The 22,351-nt window shown below is 40.0% G+C and overlaps 1 protein-coding gene across 10 annotated transcripts in view; it reads left to right on the top strand.

Moving 5' to 3' along the window:
- The window catches only part of LOC128350654 (NEDD4-binding protein 2-like 2), a 30,216-nt gene extending 9,879 nt beyond the window's left edge, over nt 1-20,337 (top strand). For 7 of the 10 annotated variants that reach the window (XM_053309080.1, XM_053309082.1, XM_053309081.1 and 4 more), the window contains 7 exons: nt 130-273; nt 9,329-11,061; nt 15,898-15,983; nt 16,249-16,294; nt 16,699-16,777; nt 17,765-17,956; nt 20,142-20,337. In XM_053309080.1, the coding sequence (XP_053165055.1) occupies nt 130-273; nt 9,329-11,061; nt 15,898-15,983; nt 16,249-16,294; nt 16,699-16,777; nt 17,765-17,894 (2,218 nt within the window). In that variant the 3' untranslated portion in view covers nt 17,895-17,956; nt 20,142-20,337. Of the gene's footprint in view, nt 1-129; nt 274-9,328; nt 11,062-15,897; nt 15,984-16,248; nt 16,295-16,698; nt 16,778-17,764; nt 17,957-20,141 lie in introns of those variants that run through there. The other 3 variants (XM_053309084.1, XM_053309088.1, XM_053309089.1) reach the window with 3 other exon arrangements.
- Nucleotides 20,338-22,351: the final 2,014 nt, after the last annotated feature.

The raw sequence follows: 22,351 nt of genomic DNA, 5'->3' as shown, positions 1-22,351 counted from the left end.
CTTCTGTTCTTTTCTGCTCAGAATTGCTGCTCATCAACTGTCAAGTTTCTTGAAGGGATAACCTGAAAGTATTCTGAGAGATTCTTTTAAGTTGATCAAAGACTTGAACTTCATTTCTTGTTTTTGTAGGAGGAATGAACATGGGGTCAGTCGTGAGAAGATTTTTCAAATGCTGGAAAGATATGAATATCAAATGTCAATACCCATTGTAATGAATTCGGTGCTGCCTTTTCACAAAACTTCACAAAGGCCACCTCCACAAAGAAGACAGAGGTGGGGAGGCAATTCAGACTCTTGGAATACTTTTAGTGCACCAAATTGCTGATAACTCAGGGTACACTTAACAAAGACTAATTTTTTTCTTCACAAAGCATAAAAGCTGCACTCCAGCACAGAGTTCAGCACATCTAAGTCTGTTGGATTAATAGACTTAAGTTTGCTTAATTTGGTGTTGGATTGTGGGAAAAGTATTCAGCTATTTTCTTCTGAGGTTTAAATAGTCTCAGTGCAGACAATTACCTCTTGGATACTGTTTATAAGCAATGTAAATAAATGTTTAATATTAAAGTTGAATGTTGAAAATTTAATATATATTTGTACTAACCTTGGTTTTAAGGAAATACTGCGATAATGTGGGTACAGCAAGTGATTTGATGTTCAATTTTAACAAGTGTTTTTGCTAATAGTAAAAACAGCTGAGCGGGTTTTTTAAAACAATTCTAAATAGAATAGAGTAGTTTTTTTTTAAATAAGCACAGGTAACCCAGAAAAATAACTTTTTAAACAGAAATTGCACTGGAGCCATTTATTTCACTGCTTCCAATTGCAGTTCTTTTGGTACCCATTATTTCAAGAAGTAACTAAGCTTATCAAATTAAGCCAAAGTTTTCACCTCCTATTATGATTTATTCTTTCTTCTTTGAGGTTTATCATCTGTAGAAACAGTGAGCTATAAAAGTAGTATTCAAGACCTGCAATTAGAATCTGTGACTTCAGCAAGTCAGCATGCAACATGTAGTTTTATGTAGAACCTGATAAGCTCAGCTTTTGAGGTTTTTAAAATACAAACATTTTCCAAGTTTACACTATTGTGCTGTTTGAAAGCTTTCTCTTTTTGGTCTGGTTATCCAGTTTTGTCATGAAAGAAGCAATAAGTCTTAAATGTGTTGAAAAAGCTGAAGCTCTATGTGTACAATTGACACCAGTTACCTAAAACCATTATTTTAGAATTGTGATCATCAGTGGCCAGCATCGGATACTGAAGTTGAGCTGCCATGCGCTTAATTGTTCTAATTTTGCTTTTTACCATGTAGTGAAATTTTACTGGATGTTTGCCTTCCGTATTGTCACCAGATTGTTGTGGTCTTCAGTACTATTGTTTCCGCAGTCCAACATCAATGTAATAGAAGAAGTGTATTGATTCTGAGTTTTACTGTTTTAGATAAATGAAAATATTAAAAATTCCAATATGGTCAATTAGAACTCTTCTGTTGTGAGTTAACACCTGTTGTGAGTTAACACAACTGTTTGGGAATACCTGACAGCGACTTGGGTTTTTTTAAAAAAATCATTATTTGTCTACTATTTCAAATGGAAAATAAATATAAAGTAAAAGACCAGTTGTCTGTCAAGTGATAAAGATGTTTTTGCATGACAGTTTCTGAGAAGATTAACTTTGCATTCTGGGTAACATCCAGCTTTGTATGTGTTGTGGAGACATGGTTTTACCAAACAACATCTATAGATCACAAAAGAAAGAACAGCTTATTTTAGCTTGTAAATATGTTTTTGTTTTTAAGGGGATACTTGCTCTTCCATTTCAGTATTGCTATTAGAGGTGCCTGTCTTGGCCTTCTTAAAGTCATGGCAGCCCTCCATTGAGTCAGTCTGGGGAAGCACCGTTTAGTTCTCTGACAGCTGCATGTGTGCTTCTGCTTTCTTTTGGCCTTAAATAACAAGTGGCATAGGGAGGGCAGGGGTAGTTTACCACTCAGCAGCTTAGGCTGGGACCAATATTATAAGTGAGAAAACAAGCTGGAGATTGCTTGATTCATCTGTTTCATGTTGCTTATATGTAGATCACTTGGTTGTCCAACACTCTTCTGAAACCTCTTTTTGTATTTCACGTCTCATATGAGGCATTTGTAGGAAAAGTATCTTTTGGTTTCTTGGGAAAAATGCAAATTATTTGTTGTATGCACTGAGGGCTACCTTCGTTACTGTAGAAATCTCAGAGTTGAGGCATTTTTATGTGTAGGAGTTTTCTGTTTTATAAAAAGCAATGCATTTAATTGCCAGAGCTATGCTCATAGGACCATTTATACAAAAGTTCTGTTTCCATTGCTTATAAGGAAGCGGAGTGGCTAGGCTGTTGGCACCCAGAATGTTCAAGTAAAAAATGTGTGTACTACTAATTGTGTTAAAGTAGCTTTCTCACCTTCTTTACTGCTCTCCAACATGGCAAATTAATTTTTGTGCCACTATATTGCATTACTACAATTCTTAAACATGATTATCCTATACGAAGTACTTATGACATTTGTTTAAAACATACCTAATGAAGTTGCTTGGCACTCCAGTAGCATATAATAGCTGACAAACTAAAGTACATGGCAAATAACATTTTGTGTATGCAACATGAGAAGGGGTGATTCTCACCAACCCTCCTTCAGCCTCTGCCCCTTCCAAAAATACGTTTCTGAGGGTCCTGCAGCCCTCGGAGACATATTTTCAGAGGGCTTCAGAGAGAAGAAGGGATAAGTGAAAATGGCCTCTTCCCTGTTGTGCATGCACACAAAACTTTACTCTGTGTGTGCACTATTAGTTTAGATGTTGGCCACTGTGATTTAGTGATGATGCATTGTGAGAGCAAAGACTTTTTATATCATGAATTTCTCCCATGTACACTCTGTTGGAAATAGGCAGCTGTTGCAGAAGAGCACAGGAATGATAAACCACCCAATAAAGTGCATGTTTTTCTATATATGTATTATTTCTTTTCCATCCGAAGAATAAAAGCATGTTGCAAAAGAAGTCAAGTTTGAGGGGAGGAGGGGAAAAAATGGAGATGAAGAGTATATCGTAATGTACAATAAATTTGTTGTATTTTGTCATTCTGCTCTTGGGTTTCTCAGCCCCACAAGTTGGGAGGAGAGCTGGTCTTGTGGTAGCATGCATGATCTGCTTAGCTAAGCAGGATCCACCCTGGTTGTATATGAAAGGGAGACTAGAAGTGTGAGTACTGTAAGATATTCCCCTTAGGCTATTGAGCCACTCTGGGAAGAGCATCTAGGTTCCAAATTCCCTCCCTGGCATCTCCAAGTTAGGGCTGAGAGAGATTCCTACCTGCAACCTTGGAGAAGCTGCTGCCAGTCTGTAGACAATACTGAGCTAAATAGACCAATGGTCTGACTCAGTATATGGCTGCTTCCTATGTTCCTAAGTGACCAGGTCACTCAGAAGACGTCTCTGCTGTATTGTTCAAGTTGCCAGAACTTCATAGATGTCAACCTTGTATTGGTGAAAATATAGCATTTAACAGGCTACTTCTGAAGTGAACAATCGAGCTCCCTTATAGCTTTTAAAGGTTGATTTAAGGTTTCATTTCTATAGCTGATCCAAACTGGCACAAGCAGGAGATCTGTTTATGTATAGGAGGTTTTAAGCGCCTCCACACAACAGCCCTTGAAAAGCCCCCTCCCAGTGTTCTCTCTGGAGTGGCACCTCAAAAGGTACAAGAGACTCCAGCCTGGAGGTATTCTGTCCCTTCTGCATGCATGAATCTCACCCTATTCCTTGTTATGGAGAAGAGTTTCAAAAAAAAAAAATCCTTATAACAGTTCCATGTTTTGCTTTTCTTGGTCAAATTAACATCCACTGAATAGCATTGTACAGTGTACTCACTAATGCAGGCATCCCCAAACTGCGGCCCTCCAGATGTTGCTGAACTACAACTCCCAGCATCCCTAGACACAAGTTTTTGTGGCTGGGTATGCTGGGAGTTGCAGTTCAGCAACATTTGGAGGGCCGCAGTTTGGGGATGCCTGCACTAATGGGTCCTGATAACTTGGAAAAGGAAAGCAATTAGTGGTCCTAATCCAAATGTTCTTTGCAAGTACTCCCACACTGCAGATGTTTATGTAGCAGAGCAAGTATTAGATGTGGCAGTGTATTCACAACCATGTCAGGATGGGAATGCTCACTTATGTCTATCCCATGGAGGGTCAGTGTGTTGCATTGGCGTATGTGAAGTCTATAGGTTTGTTGCCCCTATCTGTGTGGACTGCTTAATGTTTTTGCCTTTGTGGAACACTGACCAGGAATTACCTGTATGTGTAGAAGGCAGATCTCTGGATCTGTCCATCTTTGCCCCAGATCAGCGCAGACTGTCAAATAAGGATACGGTCCTTTGCAGATGCAGGACCATACAGAAAACACTGCATACATTGTATCGGAATAATTTAGGGAACCCTCTTAAACCTTTATTATAGTCCAAAGTGTGCAAAAGTCCCGATTCTGTTTTATGACTCAAAAAAATTCTTGACTAGCAATATTCTATATTGTAATGCACTTTCAGTTTTTTCCATAGATCTGCTTCTAGGTTGATTATTCAAGGGTTGTGTCAACATGACTCTGTTTTGTTTTGTTTTGTTTTGATTGTGGTGTCTGCATTTTTAAAAAAGGTAACAGAAGCTGCTACTTTGTTTTCAAAGGATAATGGAGAAGAGAAGCTGCAAGCCTGCCATATTGAAACCCTTTTTTAAAAGTCAGGAATCAAATCTGGGTTTCTCATGTTAACGTTTTTTGTACAGTTACTTTTGTGTGTCCTGGTTTTTTTTTTTAGTGTTTATGAAATGTACATGTTCTATACTAACAGAAATGTTTATTAAATCTAAAAGTTTGAATTATATTTTGCTGCTTAATTGGTTTGCAATGTGATACAATGTTCTGTAGCTGGAGATTGATAAGAGTATCATACCTTAACACTTGCAAACTAAAACATTAAGATTAGTTAGTTTAAAATATATGTAACTATATGTTTAAAATGCATACGTATACCCCTATGATCACTGCACTAGTATTTTGGGTATGTACAACAACCTCATGTTTGTACCTAGCAAAGTGTATTTGTCCTCTGGTGCATGGACATCAGTGGGTTTTGTGGCCTTTGTCTCTTCTTCCTATTCATCAGTATGATGCAGTTGTGTTATGCAGTGTGGGTGCAGTTCCCTGTCAAGTGTAGACATGATTTAACAGGCAAGGAACTGCCTTGTTCCTACTCTTGAGTACAGAGAGACTTCATTGTGTGTTAATAACTTTCCTAACGGTTGCTGCCAAAATAGAGGGAGCAGGCTTGTATGTGAATTAGTGGCAAAGGAAAAACCTGTGATTTGTTGGTGGGAGTACTTATAAGGTGTGGCAGCAATGAGAGAGAAAACGCATTGTGGGAGAAATGGGAAGAGACTGCATTTACAGCTTCCTTTGCTCCCTGTGAATGAAGTGGGGCAAGCTGGATATTAGTCTCCACAGCCATCTCTTAGCTTGTGGAGTTAATTAAGCACGTCTTCACGTAATCAGCTAAGCCATCTGTGGACCTTTACCTTTTTGAAGTAAAGTGATAGGCTTAAAGTTTTTAATTTTGTTTAAAAGCAATATCTATAACTAAGCACAAATTTTGATACTGAAATCTCCCCACCATCCACCAGATACTGAAATTGAAAGCAAGGAAAGAGTTTGGCACTCTTACTTTAACTGCATCTCCATTTTTATGCAGTCTTACTAAACAAAGTGTTTCTCTCTATACTGGCATTCAAAACATAATACCAACTGACATTTAGATTAATCTTCCACAAACATGTACCGGGTTTTTTTAATTGCATATGGGGAGTAGATGCTTTTGTGGATTCTTCTCTTCCCCTCTACAGTTGTCCATGCATCCCAAAACTATCACTTGGAGGGTCCCCCAACTCCGAGAGCAACAATTTCAGGAGAAACAAGCAGCTGCAGAGGGAAGGTCACAAAAAACTGCCCCTCACCCAAAACTAGTGTGGGCATGTCACAATTGTGATGGTTTATCAGCACAATCCTGTGTCTGCCAAGCATTACTCCTGTACAGTTCTTGTTTGTTTCTTTCGTAAGTAAGTACACTTACACACTGCCCCATACAAAAAAAAGGCCCTGGGCAGTTCACAATATCCATTCACATCCTTTAAGTAGCCTATTAAACACAGCAGTGCATTTTGACCTTGCAGCCTAAATGTAAGACTCACTATGTCGCACAATAAAAGTTTACAATGAAGCTTGCAGTGGTAGTGCACCATTACAGTAATACCGTTTTTTATGGACTATAAGACGCTACGGACTATAAGACACACCTTAATTTTAATCCAGTTTTTCAGAGTTTTAACATATTAAACTGTTATCAAAACTACCGAAAAGTCCTGCTAGCTCCAGGAAAGGACTCTCAGCCTTGCTTCAGTTTGTTCTCCTTTCTTCTTGCCTCAGATAAGTCCTCTTTCAATTGCTCCTACTCCACTCCTTGTTTTCTCTTCAACCTCGCTTCTGACCCTATTAAAAAACAAAAACCTCTTTCGTTTTCGAGCTTTCCTTCTCCTCACCAGAATGCACATACCTGAGGAGGGAGCAGCCACCACTTCGGCTCTCCTATTTCTTTGCACTTTCTTCAGCTGAACATGTTTGCAGAAAGTAAAACAGGAGGGAGAGCTGATAACGATGGTGTTGCTGGTGGTGTAAAACTTGCACGATCGGGGAGGAGGAGGAGTCCACAGCCCAAGCGGCGGAGGGTGAGCTGGAGCGGCAGCCCCCAGGCGGCACGGGGTTAATAGAGGGTCGCCCCCAACCCCCTCCTTTAGCATTGGTACAGGCTTTGCCGGGGGATAGCCCCCCCCCCGAACCTGTTGGGCAGGCTTACGAGTATAAGACGCAGTTAAGAGTATAAGATGCACCTGAATTTTGGTGGATATTTTTCCGAGGGAAAAAGTGCATCTTATAGTCCATAAAATACGGTAATGCAAGTGAGCCACATCAATGCAAATGCTTAAAACTGGGATGCTGGTCTAACATCTGTTCCATCAGTGACATGAAATAATCCTGCTAACATACACAATAGTCAATCACAAAGCATTGGTTGATTTCATGAGATTCTTCATACATTCCTGTTTCCATGCACTGTGGTCTTATTATCTAACTGTGTGGGGGTGAGGGGGATGAGACTGATAACTTATTAAAGTAGAAGTTTGTAGTTGAAATTTCTTTACCCCAGCTTTCCACTAATGAACAGATGTTGCATTTGATATAAGGCTCTGTCTTTTGCAGCTAGCAAAAGTATAGCTGCAACAGATCTTCACAACTGTCTTAATGTCTGCAACTGAAGTATTTATTTTTAATAACTATCCAAGAGGTTTTTTCATAAAGTACAATAAAATAAAGATAGTTGACAAAACCCACACACTAAAATGTCATACAGTAAATCAAAGCTGGACATGTGTCATAGTTTGTAGGCTATTCATAAAAATGTTCTGAAACTCTTAAGCTGAGTTAAAATCTCTGCTCTGCTGTATCATTTTGCCTTTAATCTTTTATTTTAATATTCAGTTGAAATTAATATGTTGTGCCCTCAAGCCTGGATGTATTTTTTGGATGCATCTTTTTAAAACTTTGAAACAGAAATGAGAGACAATTTATATCAATGCTGGGTTGAGTGAGAGGGAATACATATATTCTGGCACTTTACAACCTACTGTTCCTGGATAGAAACCAGAACAACTGCTAGTGGTATAATGGATAGCTTTCAGACTAAGCTCTCCCTCAGCATTAACTGCTTGTGTGAGCAGACAGGATTGCACTGAGTGCTTAATCTAGATTCTGCCTTTTATGTAAGATTATATGGAACACAGTCTCATTTTTTAAAATTGGATATTGGTTTGTTAAGTTTTTTGTTAGACTGTAATTATTCTAAGGCCCGTTAACCACTGTGCTGTAGACCAGTGACTGACATTCTTTGCCATGGAAAATGGACAGTTCTGAACTGTAGGTAAAGTGTGCCATCAAATCGATTTTGACTCCTGGTGCCCACAGAGCCCTGTGGTTTTCTTTGGTAGAATACAGGAGGGGTTTACCATTGATGCCTTTCAGCATCTTCCTATAACGCTGCTGCCTGATATAGTACTAGCGGGGATTCAAACCGGCAACCTGCTTGTTAGTCAAACATTTCCACACTGTGCCACTGAACTGTGCAGGCACCTAAAAATATGCCTGCAGTATTGCAGAACAGGGGTGGTGTGCCACTATTAAAAACTGCAGTCGCGCTTCTGTGATGTTAAAAGCATTATTTCCACTGACTATAGCACCACAGAAGTGAAGTTGGGCAATTTTTAGTAGTAGTATACAACCCTGTTCTGCAATACTGCAGGAGGTGTTAGATAGCTGCAGTGGCAAGAGTGGTTCAGAACCACTCACGTTGCACTGTGCAGAATGATAGTCAGTCTATTTGTCAACTACCTCTGTTAGAGTGAGTGTAATAGTTTATTTCAATAAGGTTTACCTACAGAATCTTTTGTAGATCTGAGGAACTTAGGGCACTTTCTCAAGATCACATCAAATTATGTTTGCTGCACCTAAACATGATTTAAGCACACAGATGCATTCACTAACAGCTGGTAAACTATATGCAGTTGGTGCACAGCTATACAGTTAGTGCATAGTTCCCTTAAAGATAAGTGCATTCTTATATTACTGATTGACTCAAAGGAACTTTAAACGTGACTGGATGATGTTGTTGATTGGCCAATTTCTTCTTCTTTTGATGTATTTAAAAATAACTATTTGGAAAAACCATCATGAACTCCATAGCAGCTAATACTTTGGCCAGTTTTGTTTTTAAAAAGATGAAATGCATCCCCTTGTATTGCTTACGTTTTCTGATTCAAAAGTCTGACACTTTTTCTGTTTTAGAAGATGGTGTAAAATTTGTGCATGTGAACCCACATGACAGGCATAACAACATATCATCATATTTTAATTAACACTAAATAATCTACTATGTTGAATTAGCTTGGTTGTCACAGTACATACTGCTTTAAATATTTGTTTCAGATTATAAATGCAAGACACTTAAATAAATTAAACTGATAAGTAGTAGTAGTGGAGCAACGGTAAGCATTTAATCAGCATGGCCATAATTTGCTCACTGCATAATAACTTTAATCGACTATTCCAGTATAAATTGACATGATTGTTAAACTTCTTTAAATGATGCTTTTAAGAATATTCTTAATATTTTTTATATTGAGCTCTTTATTTTATTTAGGGAAGCAATTGTAAAGAAGAAGCACAGATTGCACAAAATGAAACAGAGGAGAAGACGAAAGAGAAACAAAAAAATGAAGGGTGCTGCTATTAAAGCAATGGAAAAAAATTCAGGTGTCCATTTAACTCCAAGTGATGAACCATCACAGAGTGGAGTGGAGGAGTCAGAAGATGATGGAAAATCAGAATTTGAGACTGGGTATCCAAATGAGCCTAAAGAAGGTGGTGAGAATGGCACTGTAAATGATGATCTGAAACCTGAGTTGCAAAAAGGGAAATCCCTTGTTCCTGACTCTGTGGATCCAGAAACTTTAGACAATTCACTGAAAATGTATGATGTTGCAGGAGATGCTGAACTGTCTCTGAGTGTGCCATCTGTTCCAAATGAAAGCATAACTGAACAGTCATTCGGTGATGATTGGACAGATAGAATCCAAAGTAACATTATTGTGGAAAGCAAGAACAATATTTTGGAGCGTAACAAACAAAGCTCCACCCTAAAATTGGACTCCAGCAGCAAGGAAACTTCTGCTGCCCTGTCAAATGTGAAAGGCAAAACTACATCTACTAAAACTAAATCTGAATTGGGTGCAGAAAGTAAACAGTTAGATGATGTGAAGGAAGTAACAATTTCTTGTGAGTGCAAGACATCAACAAAGAATGAAACAAATACCTGGGCTTTCTTTTCTTGTGATTTGGCTGACAGGCAGGCCCACACTAGCTCTGATAAAACGGAATCCTGTTTAACTTGGTCTGAGGGGACATCTGAGGTCAAGTATGAGCAAAGACCAAAGAAGATGAGAAGGCCTAAGCAGATCTTTTCAGAGAAAATAGAACAAACTGATTATACATCTAAAAAACTAGAAAGAGAAGGTAATGGAGAAGCCTTACATGGAGATAATGGTATAACAGATTTTGCTTTACCATTACCACTGACCATGAATATTCAGAAATTGCCACGCATTGAAATGGGTGGTTTTTCTACGGAATCTGTTACATCACTTGAAACAGAGTTATTAGTAAATATACATCCAAGTAATGTTAATATTTATTCTTCAAGGAAAAAAGGAAGATGTAAAAGGATCTTCAAGTTGGCCCCAAACTTTGATAGACCAAGGCAGATTGCTGTCAGAAAGGATGAAAAAGTGCTCAAGGATATAAATTTATTGATGCAACAAGAGGAAACTTCCAACAAAGTGACTAGAGAAAAGAACAAGCAAAACCTTTGCTGCCATGAGCGTCCTGCACCTTCTAGTTGTAATGTAATAGTGGAATCTCCTCCTCATTTTGATGTAAAATCTTTATGTAATAATTCTAGCCAACTTGCAGAAGAATCTGTGGACTCTTTAATGACAGTAGCTGCTTCTCCAATTAAAAAAAGTACCCCTGTTCCTTGTGAAGCTCCTTTGCCTAGTGAGGGACAAACTGTTGCCTTTGACCAAACTGTGCAAATTAACACAGTAGAAATGGGAGGGGGGAAATCTCCAGATGTTTCAACTACTCAACCAGATATTTTGCATTCAGTTAAAGAAACTGCTGAATGCCTTGCCAATTCTGCTGCTGAAAACTCTGAACAGACACAACGAATTCATGAAACTGAGCCAACAAAGTGTTCCCAAATTGGAGATGATCAAGATCCTCTAAATACTAAGCCCTATTTAGTGGGACTTCCTTTATCACTAGGATTTGCACTTCAACTAGTAGAACGTTTTGGTTCTCCAGGAGTCCCATTGGGTAATTACTACATTTTTAAAAAGAACATTTCTCTTAGACATTTTTTTATAAATTAAGTTGGCAAAGTAGGTTCTTACTGCTTAGCATCTTTTTAATCTATTGGTGCTTGAGCCCTTTCTCACGATCTGTGAGAAGGGCTCAAAGGGGTGAGGGAAGGAAGTCTCAAAAAGCTGACTAGAGATGTGCATGGAACTGTGGTGGGGGTGTCACTTTAAGAGCGGGGGAGGGTGCACTTATCCCTCCCACTGCTTTCCCCCTGCCGGCGTCCTTTGTTAAGAAAGCTGATCGGGGCGGCAGCATACCTCCCTGCCGCCCCGTTACCCGGATATGGCTGGAAGTCCCCGACACACCTGCACGTGCCGGAATGTGCGCGTCGGGGACTTCCGGCCAATGGGGTGGCAGGGAAGTACGCTGCCACCCCATTCAGCTTTCTTAACAAAAGACGCCGGCAGTGGAAAAGTGGCGGGAGGGATAAGTGCACCCTCCCTCGCTCTTAAAGCAGCACCCCTGCCGTCTTCGAACTGGCAGTTCTTTGAACCAGTTCGGAGGCCCATAAAGTGCCTCCGAACTGGTTCCGTACACATCCCTGAAGCTTACCTCCCCCGCAGATTATCCTCTTCTTGTTGCTGGGTATCTGGATCGGCTGCCTGGATTATTGCTGGCTTCTGCCGGTAGCTCATGAGTGTGTGGTGCACTGCCGGTAACTCCGAGGTAGCTCGTGAGTGTGCAGTGCATTATGGAGACCCCCCTTCCCCTCCCCAAAGCCAGCTGGGAGCCCTGCAATCTGCCAGCCCCAGTTAGTAAAATGGGATTAGGAGAGCGCTTTCTCTCCTAACCCCTTTTAAGAGGGTGGCTCCGGGGGTGAGTTTGCCGCCGAGATACACATGCACAGGCAAAACTGGGCTGGGCTTTCTTGGCCCCTTTTTGTCTGTGCATATGAATAGCTTCATTATCTACAAGTAGTATCCTGTCCTTTTGTATGTATTGAGTCAGACTTAATATTTTTGGGTAGAAACTTAATCTGATTGTATGCTTTTGACCAATATTAGTGTTTATACCCAAATAATTTAGAATCCATCTAGCTCTTCTAGAATTAGAATTGCAAAAGTGTATCCTCCTGGCCTTTTAACAAAGTTTAATCTTTTGACTTAATCATTCCAGCTTGGCATTTTAAAGTAATGTTTTATACTTATTTCATTTCTTATATGTGGGCTCACATCGAACGGGCTGATCAAACCCACACTTGTTTAGCTTCAGCAGTTTAGATATTTCCAGACCAATAACTGGACCCACAAGCTTGGTATTTAAACAATTAGAGTATTTATTGACAAATATTTTGTTAATAAAAATGCAGTTCAAACTGCTGAGTGGGGTGCCCAACTGCTGAGTCAAGGTACTAGTCTACAGACTAGTAAGAGCCTGCCAGATAGTTCCTGTCAGTTGATGTCCTCTGTCTCTAATGCCTAGAAATAGTTGATTTGTGGGCCAGAAAGACTTAATCCATGGTGAAAAGTGTTTGCCTGCTACAAATAAAGTAGTATTAGGTTGGCTCCTTCATCTTCAATTGACATTTGTGTATTGCAAAAACAAGGTTGCCACCTTTGCAAGCCATATTTTTGCAAACCCTATGATTTAACTACTGAGTTATCCTAATGTTGCTTAAATAGAACTAAAATCTTAGTTTCCTGATGGAGAGCTGTTCTTGTGTTAGCAAGCATGAATTGTTCCTTTTACTAAACAGAGTGTACTTTGGTTTGCATTTGAATGGGAGACATGTATGCTCAAGGGGATGGGGACCATCCTTAGGGGATGAGGCTGCTCTGGGAAGAGCACTTGCATGCTTGCATGCAGAAGGTTCCAAGTTCCCTCCCTGGCATCTGCAGGATATGGCTGAGAGAGACTCCTGCCTGCAAGCTTGAAGAAGCCGCTGACAGTCTGTTTAGACAATACTAAGCTGGTTGGCCCAGTGGTCTGACTCAGTATAAGGCAGCTTTTAATGTTTTTATTATAACTTAACACTGATGAACCATCACACTTTAATAATATTAATGAAAACATTCAATTAGGTAATCAAATTGGGAGGGGGGAGAAAGTGCAAAGCCAGCTGTATACATGTTTAGCAACTTTGTTATTCCCATATCTAGACTTACACTGTATCTGAAAAATTTGGCTATTGTGGAGATGTAAATAATATAGTGAAAGAAATGGCAGTTCTGTGTTTTGCACTCTATATGGTTAGTCAGACTTAAATTACTAGTTCTGCTTCAAATATCTGGTAGACTGGAGATGTACTCATTCATTGGAGCAGGCCTGTTTTTGTCCATGGTTTTTCATAATCTAATGCAATTACAGAATAACTGGGCTTTGCATTTTCATTTCCACTTTCTATTTACTCTAAGATGCCTTAAGTCTCCTTACAATATTGTGTACAAAAACCATTACACTCCTGACCAATATATTCAGTTAATGCTAGTCTTTTTGTAGCTTCTGAGTCATGACACATGACTCTGACAGGGGAAATTTATCACCCAGTGTCTAGTTCAGCTACTACTTCCAGCATTTTTCCTAGACTACTTCAAGAAAATTCATTCCCCATACCACCCACCTCCACACCAGTCCCTAATACCCTACTTTTAAAATGAATGCAGTAGCAGGGATTGCACCTTGCTTTCAATCCTTTTTTCCCTCCCTTCCAGATAAGCAGGGTTGAAAAAGACCTTGGAAAGCTGCTGCCAGTCATAATAGACAGTACTGGGCTAGATTAATTTGTCTTATTACAGGTGGCCCTTGTTACCCGTGGGTTCAACGACCACAGTTTCGCATATCCTTGGATGGGTTTTAGACCTGGTTTCTTCATCTGCAGTATAAAAATAGGCTAAAATTCGCCTATTTGTGGTTTTGAGTGGCTGGAAATGACCCACAATGTGATTTCCAGCTGCCATTTTACAGTGCAGAGTTCTTCCGTGGCTTAAATAGAAATCTGTGATTTTTCACAGAAAATCAGATAAATTGGGGGTTTGGGGAGGCACTGCTGGAGATCTGGAGAGCAAAACACAGCACTTACTCACTTATTTCTGCCTCTTACCTGCTATGTGTATGTATGTAGAGTGAGTGTGAACCTAACCCCTGGATTCCCATGGGGTAAGGTTTCATTATTGGCGGTTTCCATGTTATTGCCTATAGGCAAGAACGGAACCCCTGCGAATGAGGGCTGCCTACATAACATAGTTCTTTCAGATATGAGCATGGTTTTTAGCCCATACATATTCTCTTCTTTATGTTAGCCTATCCTATATTCGATCACTTGCAACTGTGCTGCAACACCTACCCCTCCTCTTTCCCTGTGGGCTTATATATTTATAACTTGATGGCCGCATCAAGTGTTTTTTTGCTTCTGGAAGAACTATCACATCCCCACAGATAGAATTTTAATATCCCACCATATAATCTTAAACTACAATGCTTTTCAATAGTAGCAGTTCACACATTCGGCTGCCAGTCCCCAAGATGCACTTTGTTTGTTTGTTTGTTTGTTTGTTTGTTTGTTTGTTTGTTTAGACACCATTCTTCATTAAAAATTCATGGCGGTTTACAACAAAATTCATTAAACACTGGAAAACATAAGTTTGAGTAGAGCTGGTCTTGTGGTAGCAAGCATGACTTGTTCCCTTAAGCTAAGCAGGATATGCCCTGGTTGCATACAAAAGAGAGACTTGATGTGTGAGCGCTGTAAAATATTCCCCTTAGGGGATGGAGCTGCTCTGGGAAGAGCATCTAGGCTCCAAGTTCCTTCCCTGACATCTCCAAGATAGGGCTGAGAGAGATTCCTGTCTGCAACCTTAGAGAAGCCGCTGCCAGTCTGTGTAGACAATACTGAGCGGGATGGACCTATAGTCTGACTCAGTATATGGCAGCTTCCTATGTTCCTAAGTAATGAGAAACTGAATAGTGTATAAGAACTAATCCTAAAATACTTGTATTTTTTCTTGCATGTGGCATTATACTAGAATACTTTTAGGCTACTTTCAGGCTACTTCCAGCTGCAAGCAAATTATTTCCATCTGCAAGCATATTTTTTATTATTATTATTATTATTATTATTATTATTATTATTATTATTATTATTATATTTTCACACATTTTTGTACCGCCCCATACTTATGTCTATGGGCGGTTCACAACAAGATAAAAACAAAAAGTAAAACATTCGTTTAAAACAGAAATTGAAAATGCAATGATTTTTTTAAAAATTAAACAATATTTTAAAACATTAAAAACAATTAAAACTATATCAATTAAAAGCCTGGGTGAACAGATGTGTCCTTAAAGACTTTTTAGAAGCTGTCAGAGATGGGGAGGCTCTTATTTCACTAGGGAGCACATTCCAAAGCCTCGGGGCAGCAACAGAGAAGGCCCATCCCTGAGTAGCCACCAGACAAGCCGGTGGCAAATGCAGATGGACCTCTCCTGATGGTCTCAATGGGTGGTGAGTTTCATAACGAAGAATACATTCTCCTAAATACCCAGGGCCGAAGTTGTTTAGGACTTTATAGGTTATAACCAACACCTTGTATTTTGCCCGGAAACATATCGGCAGCCAGTGTAACTCTTTCAGTACATGAGTAATATGGTCTCTCCTAGATGACCCAGAGACCAGTCTGGCTGCCGCATTCTGGACTAACTCTAGTTTCCGGACTATACACAAGGGTAGCCCCACACAGAGCGCACTGCAGTAATCCAGTTTGGAGGTTAAACAGTAGCTGGCTCTCAGTTTGCATGTTATTTACAACAAGTAGATTGTCAAATGACCAATTTGAGCAAAATCTTGTTTTTTAGACAATTTATTGCCAGATGATTATGTAGTCCCCCTTGATTGGGCAACATCAAAGGAGATCCATTTACAGTGGAAGACATCTGTGGAGGTATGAATGCTAATTTTCTACTTGCCTTGCCATGCTATTTAATTGTTTCATTATACAATCATGAAACCACAATCACTGGACATTCAACAATCATTGGACAAAATCAACATTGGTGTTGAAGGAATATGAACCATTTGGCCATTTTAGCAGGAGCAGCTCTACCCTTTTGACAGGTCAACATCTTATAGAAAACAAGGTTATGCTTTCCTATGGCTAGAATAAATACAGGATACAAATAACAATTTTCTCTTCAATTTCATTTTAGAAGAAACAGAAAAATTTTAGATCAAAAGAAGATAATTCCTTGCCTGGTGAGTGAACATAGCAAAAAAAAATTAAAAAAATCAAGTATTGTTGAATTATCACTAGCTACACAGTCTTTGTGTAAATAAAGCATTTTTGTGCTCAGTATTTGGTTTGTGTATTTACTGAGCCGGTATAGAGTTTAAACAAATAAAGGTCTCTTGGTTTATTCTGCTAATCTTGAAAAATGCCATTGATGCTTATGTGTAGATGAACCATTTCTTGACAGAAGATAGATGATCTGTTGAACAGTGCTAGTAGCAACATTAGGGGAAGGAGGAATGTGTTATGCTAGTTCTCCATATATATCTTGCACACAGTGAGCTTTACTTTGAGTCTATCCTTAAACGGATGTCTTTACTGGTGTAATGGGGTCCACTAACCTCTCACATTCTTCTGTATCTCGCTGCAGTAAACTTTTTTCTGAAAGCAATGGGAAAGACAACTAGCAACAGCCCAATTAAATATTTATCATTGTTCCATCTGCAGTGGTAAGACACCCCTGTTGGCACAGACATCCACTATTGGGACAGTACCATTATCTTCCGGATTGTTGATCTCAGATCACAGCACACATGCTCATTCCACTTGGGTTATATCACAAACAGCTTAGCTGGTCATACTTTCCAAACTCTCATACATTCTTGATATTCGTTTTTAAAAGACTACTTCTGTAGGATGCTTTCGAAATATTTAAAAGATTCAGAGCCCATTCACATGTTGGGGGGGGGGCAGGGTTCAACCTACCTTCCTCCAGATGATAACGCTTTATCCTTCTAGTGCACAAACCATGCACCCACATGACCCGTGCTGCCAGAAGCAGTGCGGAACAACAGAAGCCAGGACTCATTTTCCCAGCCTGTGTCCCTAAAGGCACCATGTAACAAACACAGTACCTTGGGGGTACCCCCTTCAGACAGGCGCTCTAGGCGCTTGTCTATGTCTCCTCGGCTCCGTAGAGCCGAGGGGACACATGAGCCCGGCAGACGGGTTAAGTTAATTCTCAGTTTATCTGCAGAGCTGATAAACAAAGGCAGCTTCATGTCGCCATCTTAGCTCCCTCCCTCAACGGGTTAAGTTAGCGCTTGCTCCCTTAACCCCGGCTAAGAGTCGGGCTTAGGAGCAGGGTTAGGCTGGGTGGGAGTGCTGGGATCCACGTGGATCCTGGCAGTCCACACAAGCAGCCTAGCCTCGGGTAGGCTGCTTGTGAGAACAGTTTCTTAATGTATCGGACTGGGAGAACCATAGTCCAATCAAATCTGGATACTCAAAGTTTGCTCTTTTGATGCTGAGTAGGGAGAACAGTCACATCAGAAAATATTGCATGTGTCTCTCTAATGTGGGGAATAAATGGGGAAAGTGGCAACAGTGTGCAGCTTGCCTGTATTGCTTGCAGTCATAGGCTGAAAGGAACAATACCTCCCTATCCTAAGGCTCTGGGCAGAGCACAACAAATTACATTGTCTCTTTATTTATAGTTGGTGCAACTACCCTGGAAGATTCAAAGAAAGATGGTCAAAAGAGTTGAATCTCCTGAAGAAACCCCACAAATGCGCTTGGAAAAACCATCAACACTTGGACAAATCTTTAGCTACAATATCTCTGTAACAATTATAACTAATCTGAATTTGTCTAAAAAAAACACAAACATCCACATCTTGTGCAAAAAGGTAACAATTAAAAATCTTGAACCTTTTGCATGTAAGATTTGCTTTTTCTGCATTTTAACATCCATAGATTGAAGATATAGTTGCTTTTCCCTGCAACCCCCTGCAGCTGTTTAAAATGTTTGGATTGGGATGAGGAATGAATTAGGAGTAGCAAACAGTAAAAGGTGCTGATTGCTTTATTCACTTGTGTTCTGCATCCATGCTTGTCTGCATCGAGACAGATTTGATATTGCTAAATATTGATGGGATTTAACTTTTCTAAAATGACTGATCTGAGAGTGGTTTTACACAGTTCAAAGAATTGTTGAGAGTGCAAGGCTTGTAGATCACATTATCTGCTCAAGCATGAGATCATGTATCCTTTCCTGTAAATGATGAGGATGAATGTGCCAAGTGTGCTCAAATCTACTGGTTCAAGCTGTGTGGGGCATCCACAGAATTATCCAGTTTACTGCTCATGAGCAGGTTAATGTTCCTTTTTAATATTTATGGATTGGTGGTGGCAGTAGAAAACCATGCCCTTGTGAAAAAGCATACAGGTGAAACTCGGAAAATTAGAATATCGTGCAAAAGTCCATTAATTTCAGTAATGCAAATTAAAAGGTGAAACTGATATATGAGACAGACGCATTACATGCAAAGCGAGATAAGTCAAGCCTTAATTTGTTATAATTGTGATGATCATGGCGTAAAACTCAAATCCACAATCCCAGAAAATTAGAATATTACATGGAACCAAGAATAGCAATAGCAATAGCACTTACATTTATATACCGCTCTATAGCCGGAGCTCTCTAAGCAGTTTACAATGATTTAGCATATTGCCCCCAACATTCTGGGTACTCATTTTACCGACCTCGGAAGGATGGAAGGCTGAGTCAACCTTGAGCCCCTGGTCAGGATCGAACTTGTAACCTTCTGGTTACAGGGCGGCAGTTTTACCACTGCGCCACCAGAAGACAAGGATTGTAGAATAGAACAATATCGGACCTCTGAAAAGTATAAGCATGCATATGTATTCAGTACTTGGTTTGGGCCCCTTTTGCAGCAATTACTGCCTCAATGTGGCGTGGCATGGATGCTATCAGTCTGTGGCACTGATGAGGTATTATGGAAGACCAGGATACTTCATTAGCGGCCTTCAGCTCTTCTGCATTGTTTGGTCTCATGTCTCTCATCCTTCTCTTGGCAATGCCCCATAGATTCTCTGTGGGGTCAGGTCAGGCGAGTTTGCTGGCCAGTCAAGCACAGTACACTGTATACTTTTCAGAGGTCCGATATTGTTCTATTCTACAATCCTTGTCTTCTTGGTTCCATGTAATAATCTAATTTTCTGGGATTGTGGATTTGGGGTTTTCATGAGCTGTACACCATGATCATCACAATTATAACAAATTAAGGCTTGACTTATCTCGCTTTGCATGTAATGCGTCTGTCTCATATATCAGTTTCACCTTTTAATTTGCATTACTGAAATTAATGGACTTTTGCACGATATTCTAATTTTCCGAGTTTCACCTGTACTTCAGTTGTTTACTTTCTCTTCAGGTGATGATCCATCACCTAGAGGAGAGCTGGTCTTGTGGTAGCAAGCATGACTTGTCCCCATAACTAAGCAGGGTCTGCCCTGGTTGCATCTGAATGGGAGACTTGATGTGTGAGCACTGCAAGATATTCCCCTCAGGGGATGGAGCCGCTCTGGGAAGAGCATAAGGTTTCAAGTTCCCTCCCTGGCATCTCCAAGATAGGGCTGAGAGAGATTCCTGCCTGCAACCTTGGAGAAGCTGCTGCCAGTCTGTGAAGACAATACTGAGCTAGATAGACCAATGGTCTGACTCAGTATATGGCAGCTTCCTATGTTCCATAGTCTACATTAAAATTATATGGCACATTGCATCTATTAAAATCTCTGTGCTGCTTTTAAGAATACATCATTGCTTGAAAGGTGGGGGGCGGGATTTAAGGTGATGTTTGCCAGCTGGGTTGTATGATCAAAGATAAAACAAAACAGTTCTCTCCCTAACCAAGCAGAAATACTTCAAAAGGGCCAGTAAGAATGGAAGCTGATCTCAAATGGTTGTATTCTTGTTTTGCATATTATAGTCTGAAATGGATGTGAATGCATCAATACGGTTAAGATTTGTTTCTGATGCTTCAGACTTTTCCTTTTAATTTTCTATTGCAGAATTTGTTCAATTTTGGCATTACCATGGATGGACTCCAATTAACAACCAGCTACAATAAATGTAAACAACAATGATGAGAGGAAATATATAATATCCAGGTTGTTGAATCCATGACTTGCAGTCATGTTGTTACTTTCCAGCTTATGTAGCCTTTGCTTTTCCCCTCTTTGAAATAAAGTTGAGTTTTTGAGATTATGGTTGATGTCACTTTGAAATCTGTTTCATCTATTTGTCTTTTGAGTGTGTGGAAGAAAGAAACACAGTAGTCAGTATGAAGATTGTTATTTTTTTTTTAAATGCAAAACACAGAGAGAGAGAGACTTGTGCACAAATAAAGAGAACTCTGCAGTTTGATCTGATGTATTTTTGCTAGAAAGTAAGTCCTGCCCTGTTCAGTACTATTTACTTCCAGGTCAGTGTGTAGAGGATTACAGCCTTGCGGGTAAGCTCCATGCATGTAAAAAGTCTCAACCTTAAAAATGAAAATTAGTCAAAAGACGTCAAGTGGAGGGTGTATGTTTTGGCCCCAATGACCTCTTCTCACTCAAAATTGCCTCCCCCAACCCATTGCTTTACTTTCTAGGAAGGTTCCAGTGCATATCAAATATGTAAGAATAGAAGCTGATGGGGGAGTGTTGATGATCTTGAGTGGAGAAATGGCTGACAAAGATAACAACTCCCTCCTCTTTGCCTCTGAGCTCAAAACTGCAGCCTTCCAAGGCTGCTTCTCATGGTTTGTTTAAACTGTGGCTGAAGCACTGCTAACAACTAGCTAATATTTATCTGTATTATGCAAGAAGTGGAGAACAGAAAATCAATTAGTCGTGGTGGATAGACTGAGGATAGTCACTGAAGGATGTCAAATTGTAGACAGAACCCTTTACAAATACGCACAATATTGCTCAACATTTTATATTCTGAATCTATATTCTCTTCTAATCTGGGTTTATCGTCATCTAATGTTCTCTTTAGCTCTTACATCCACTGATATCTTTCAGAACATCAAAAAGCTATAGTAACTGAGCATTGAGAACCATAAAGAGCCATGTACAAATACTACAAAATTATCCAATGAAGGAGAAAACTACCTCGGTTGGTGTAGTTGCAGAGATGTATTTTGACTTGTGTGAAATCTGGAGTGTCCTGTTGCGCTTTGCATAAAAATGATTTGTAAAGTGTTTGCAGGCTATAAAGTAAGTGTTCTGGCCTTTTAATGTAGGAACAAACCTCTTGAATAGGTCTGAGGAGTATCAAAACTGATCCTTGCTGAGCTCAGCTTGGCATCATTGGCTGCCTTATCCTCTGGCAGTATAGGCTGATTGATTAAGTGCCGTCAAGTCGGTGTGGACTCTCTTTGACCACATAGATAGCTTCTCTCCAGGATGATCTATCTTCAACTTGGCCTTTAAGGTCTCTCAGTGGTGCATTCACTGCTGTCATAATAGTGTAGTGTAATAACAGCCAGCATAGTGTAGTGGTTAGAATGTTGGACTAGGAGTGGGAAGACCTAAGTTCAAATCCCCATTCAACCATGAAACTCACTGGGTGACTCTGGGCCAGTCATGTATCTCTCAGCCTAACCTACCTTACAGGCTTGTTGTGAGGATAAAAACCAGGAGCTTCTGAGCTCCTCAGAAGAAGAGTGGGATATAAGTGTAAAATAATAGAGTCTGTCCACCCTGTTCCTGGTAGTCCTCTTTCAACTTTCCCCAGCATTATGGACTTCTCAAGGGAGTCGCGTCTTCGCATGATGTGTCCAAAGTATGATAGTTTGAGCCTGGTCATTTGTGCTTCGAGTGAAAATTCTGGATTGATTTGTTCTATGATCCATTGGTTTGTTTTTCCTGGTTGTCCATGGTATTCTCAAAAGTCGTTTCCAGTACCAAAGTTCAGAAGCGTCAGTACTTTTTCTGTCTTGCTTCTTCAAAGTGCAGCTTCCGGATCCACAGAGTATCACGGGGAAAACCATTGTCCGAACGACTCTAATCTTTGTATGTATAGACACGTGTCGGCATCTAAATAGTATAGGTTAGGGGTAGCACAAACTGCAGCTAGGACAAGTGGAAACCTTCGTGTGTGAACAAACCCATGCAGGAATTAATACAGCGATGTCGTCCGGTTTGTTTCTCCGCCGCCGGTCAAGTGGGCTTTCAGTGTGGCCCACTGCCCCCTCCCGCCCCCACTCATAGGGTGAACATACCGCTTAGCA

Source organism: Hemicordylus capensis, chromosome 3 (genome assembly GCF_027244095.1).
Source record: "Hemicordylus capensis ecotype Gifberg chromosome 3, rHemCap1.1.pri, whole genome shotgun sequence".
Lineage (NCBI taxonomy): Eukaryota > Metazoa > Chordata > Lepidosauria > Squamata > Cordylidae > Hemicordylus > Hemicordylus capensis.
Note: the sequence above shows the minus strand (reverse complement) of the source record. Positions and strands in the feature narration are given on the sequence as shown.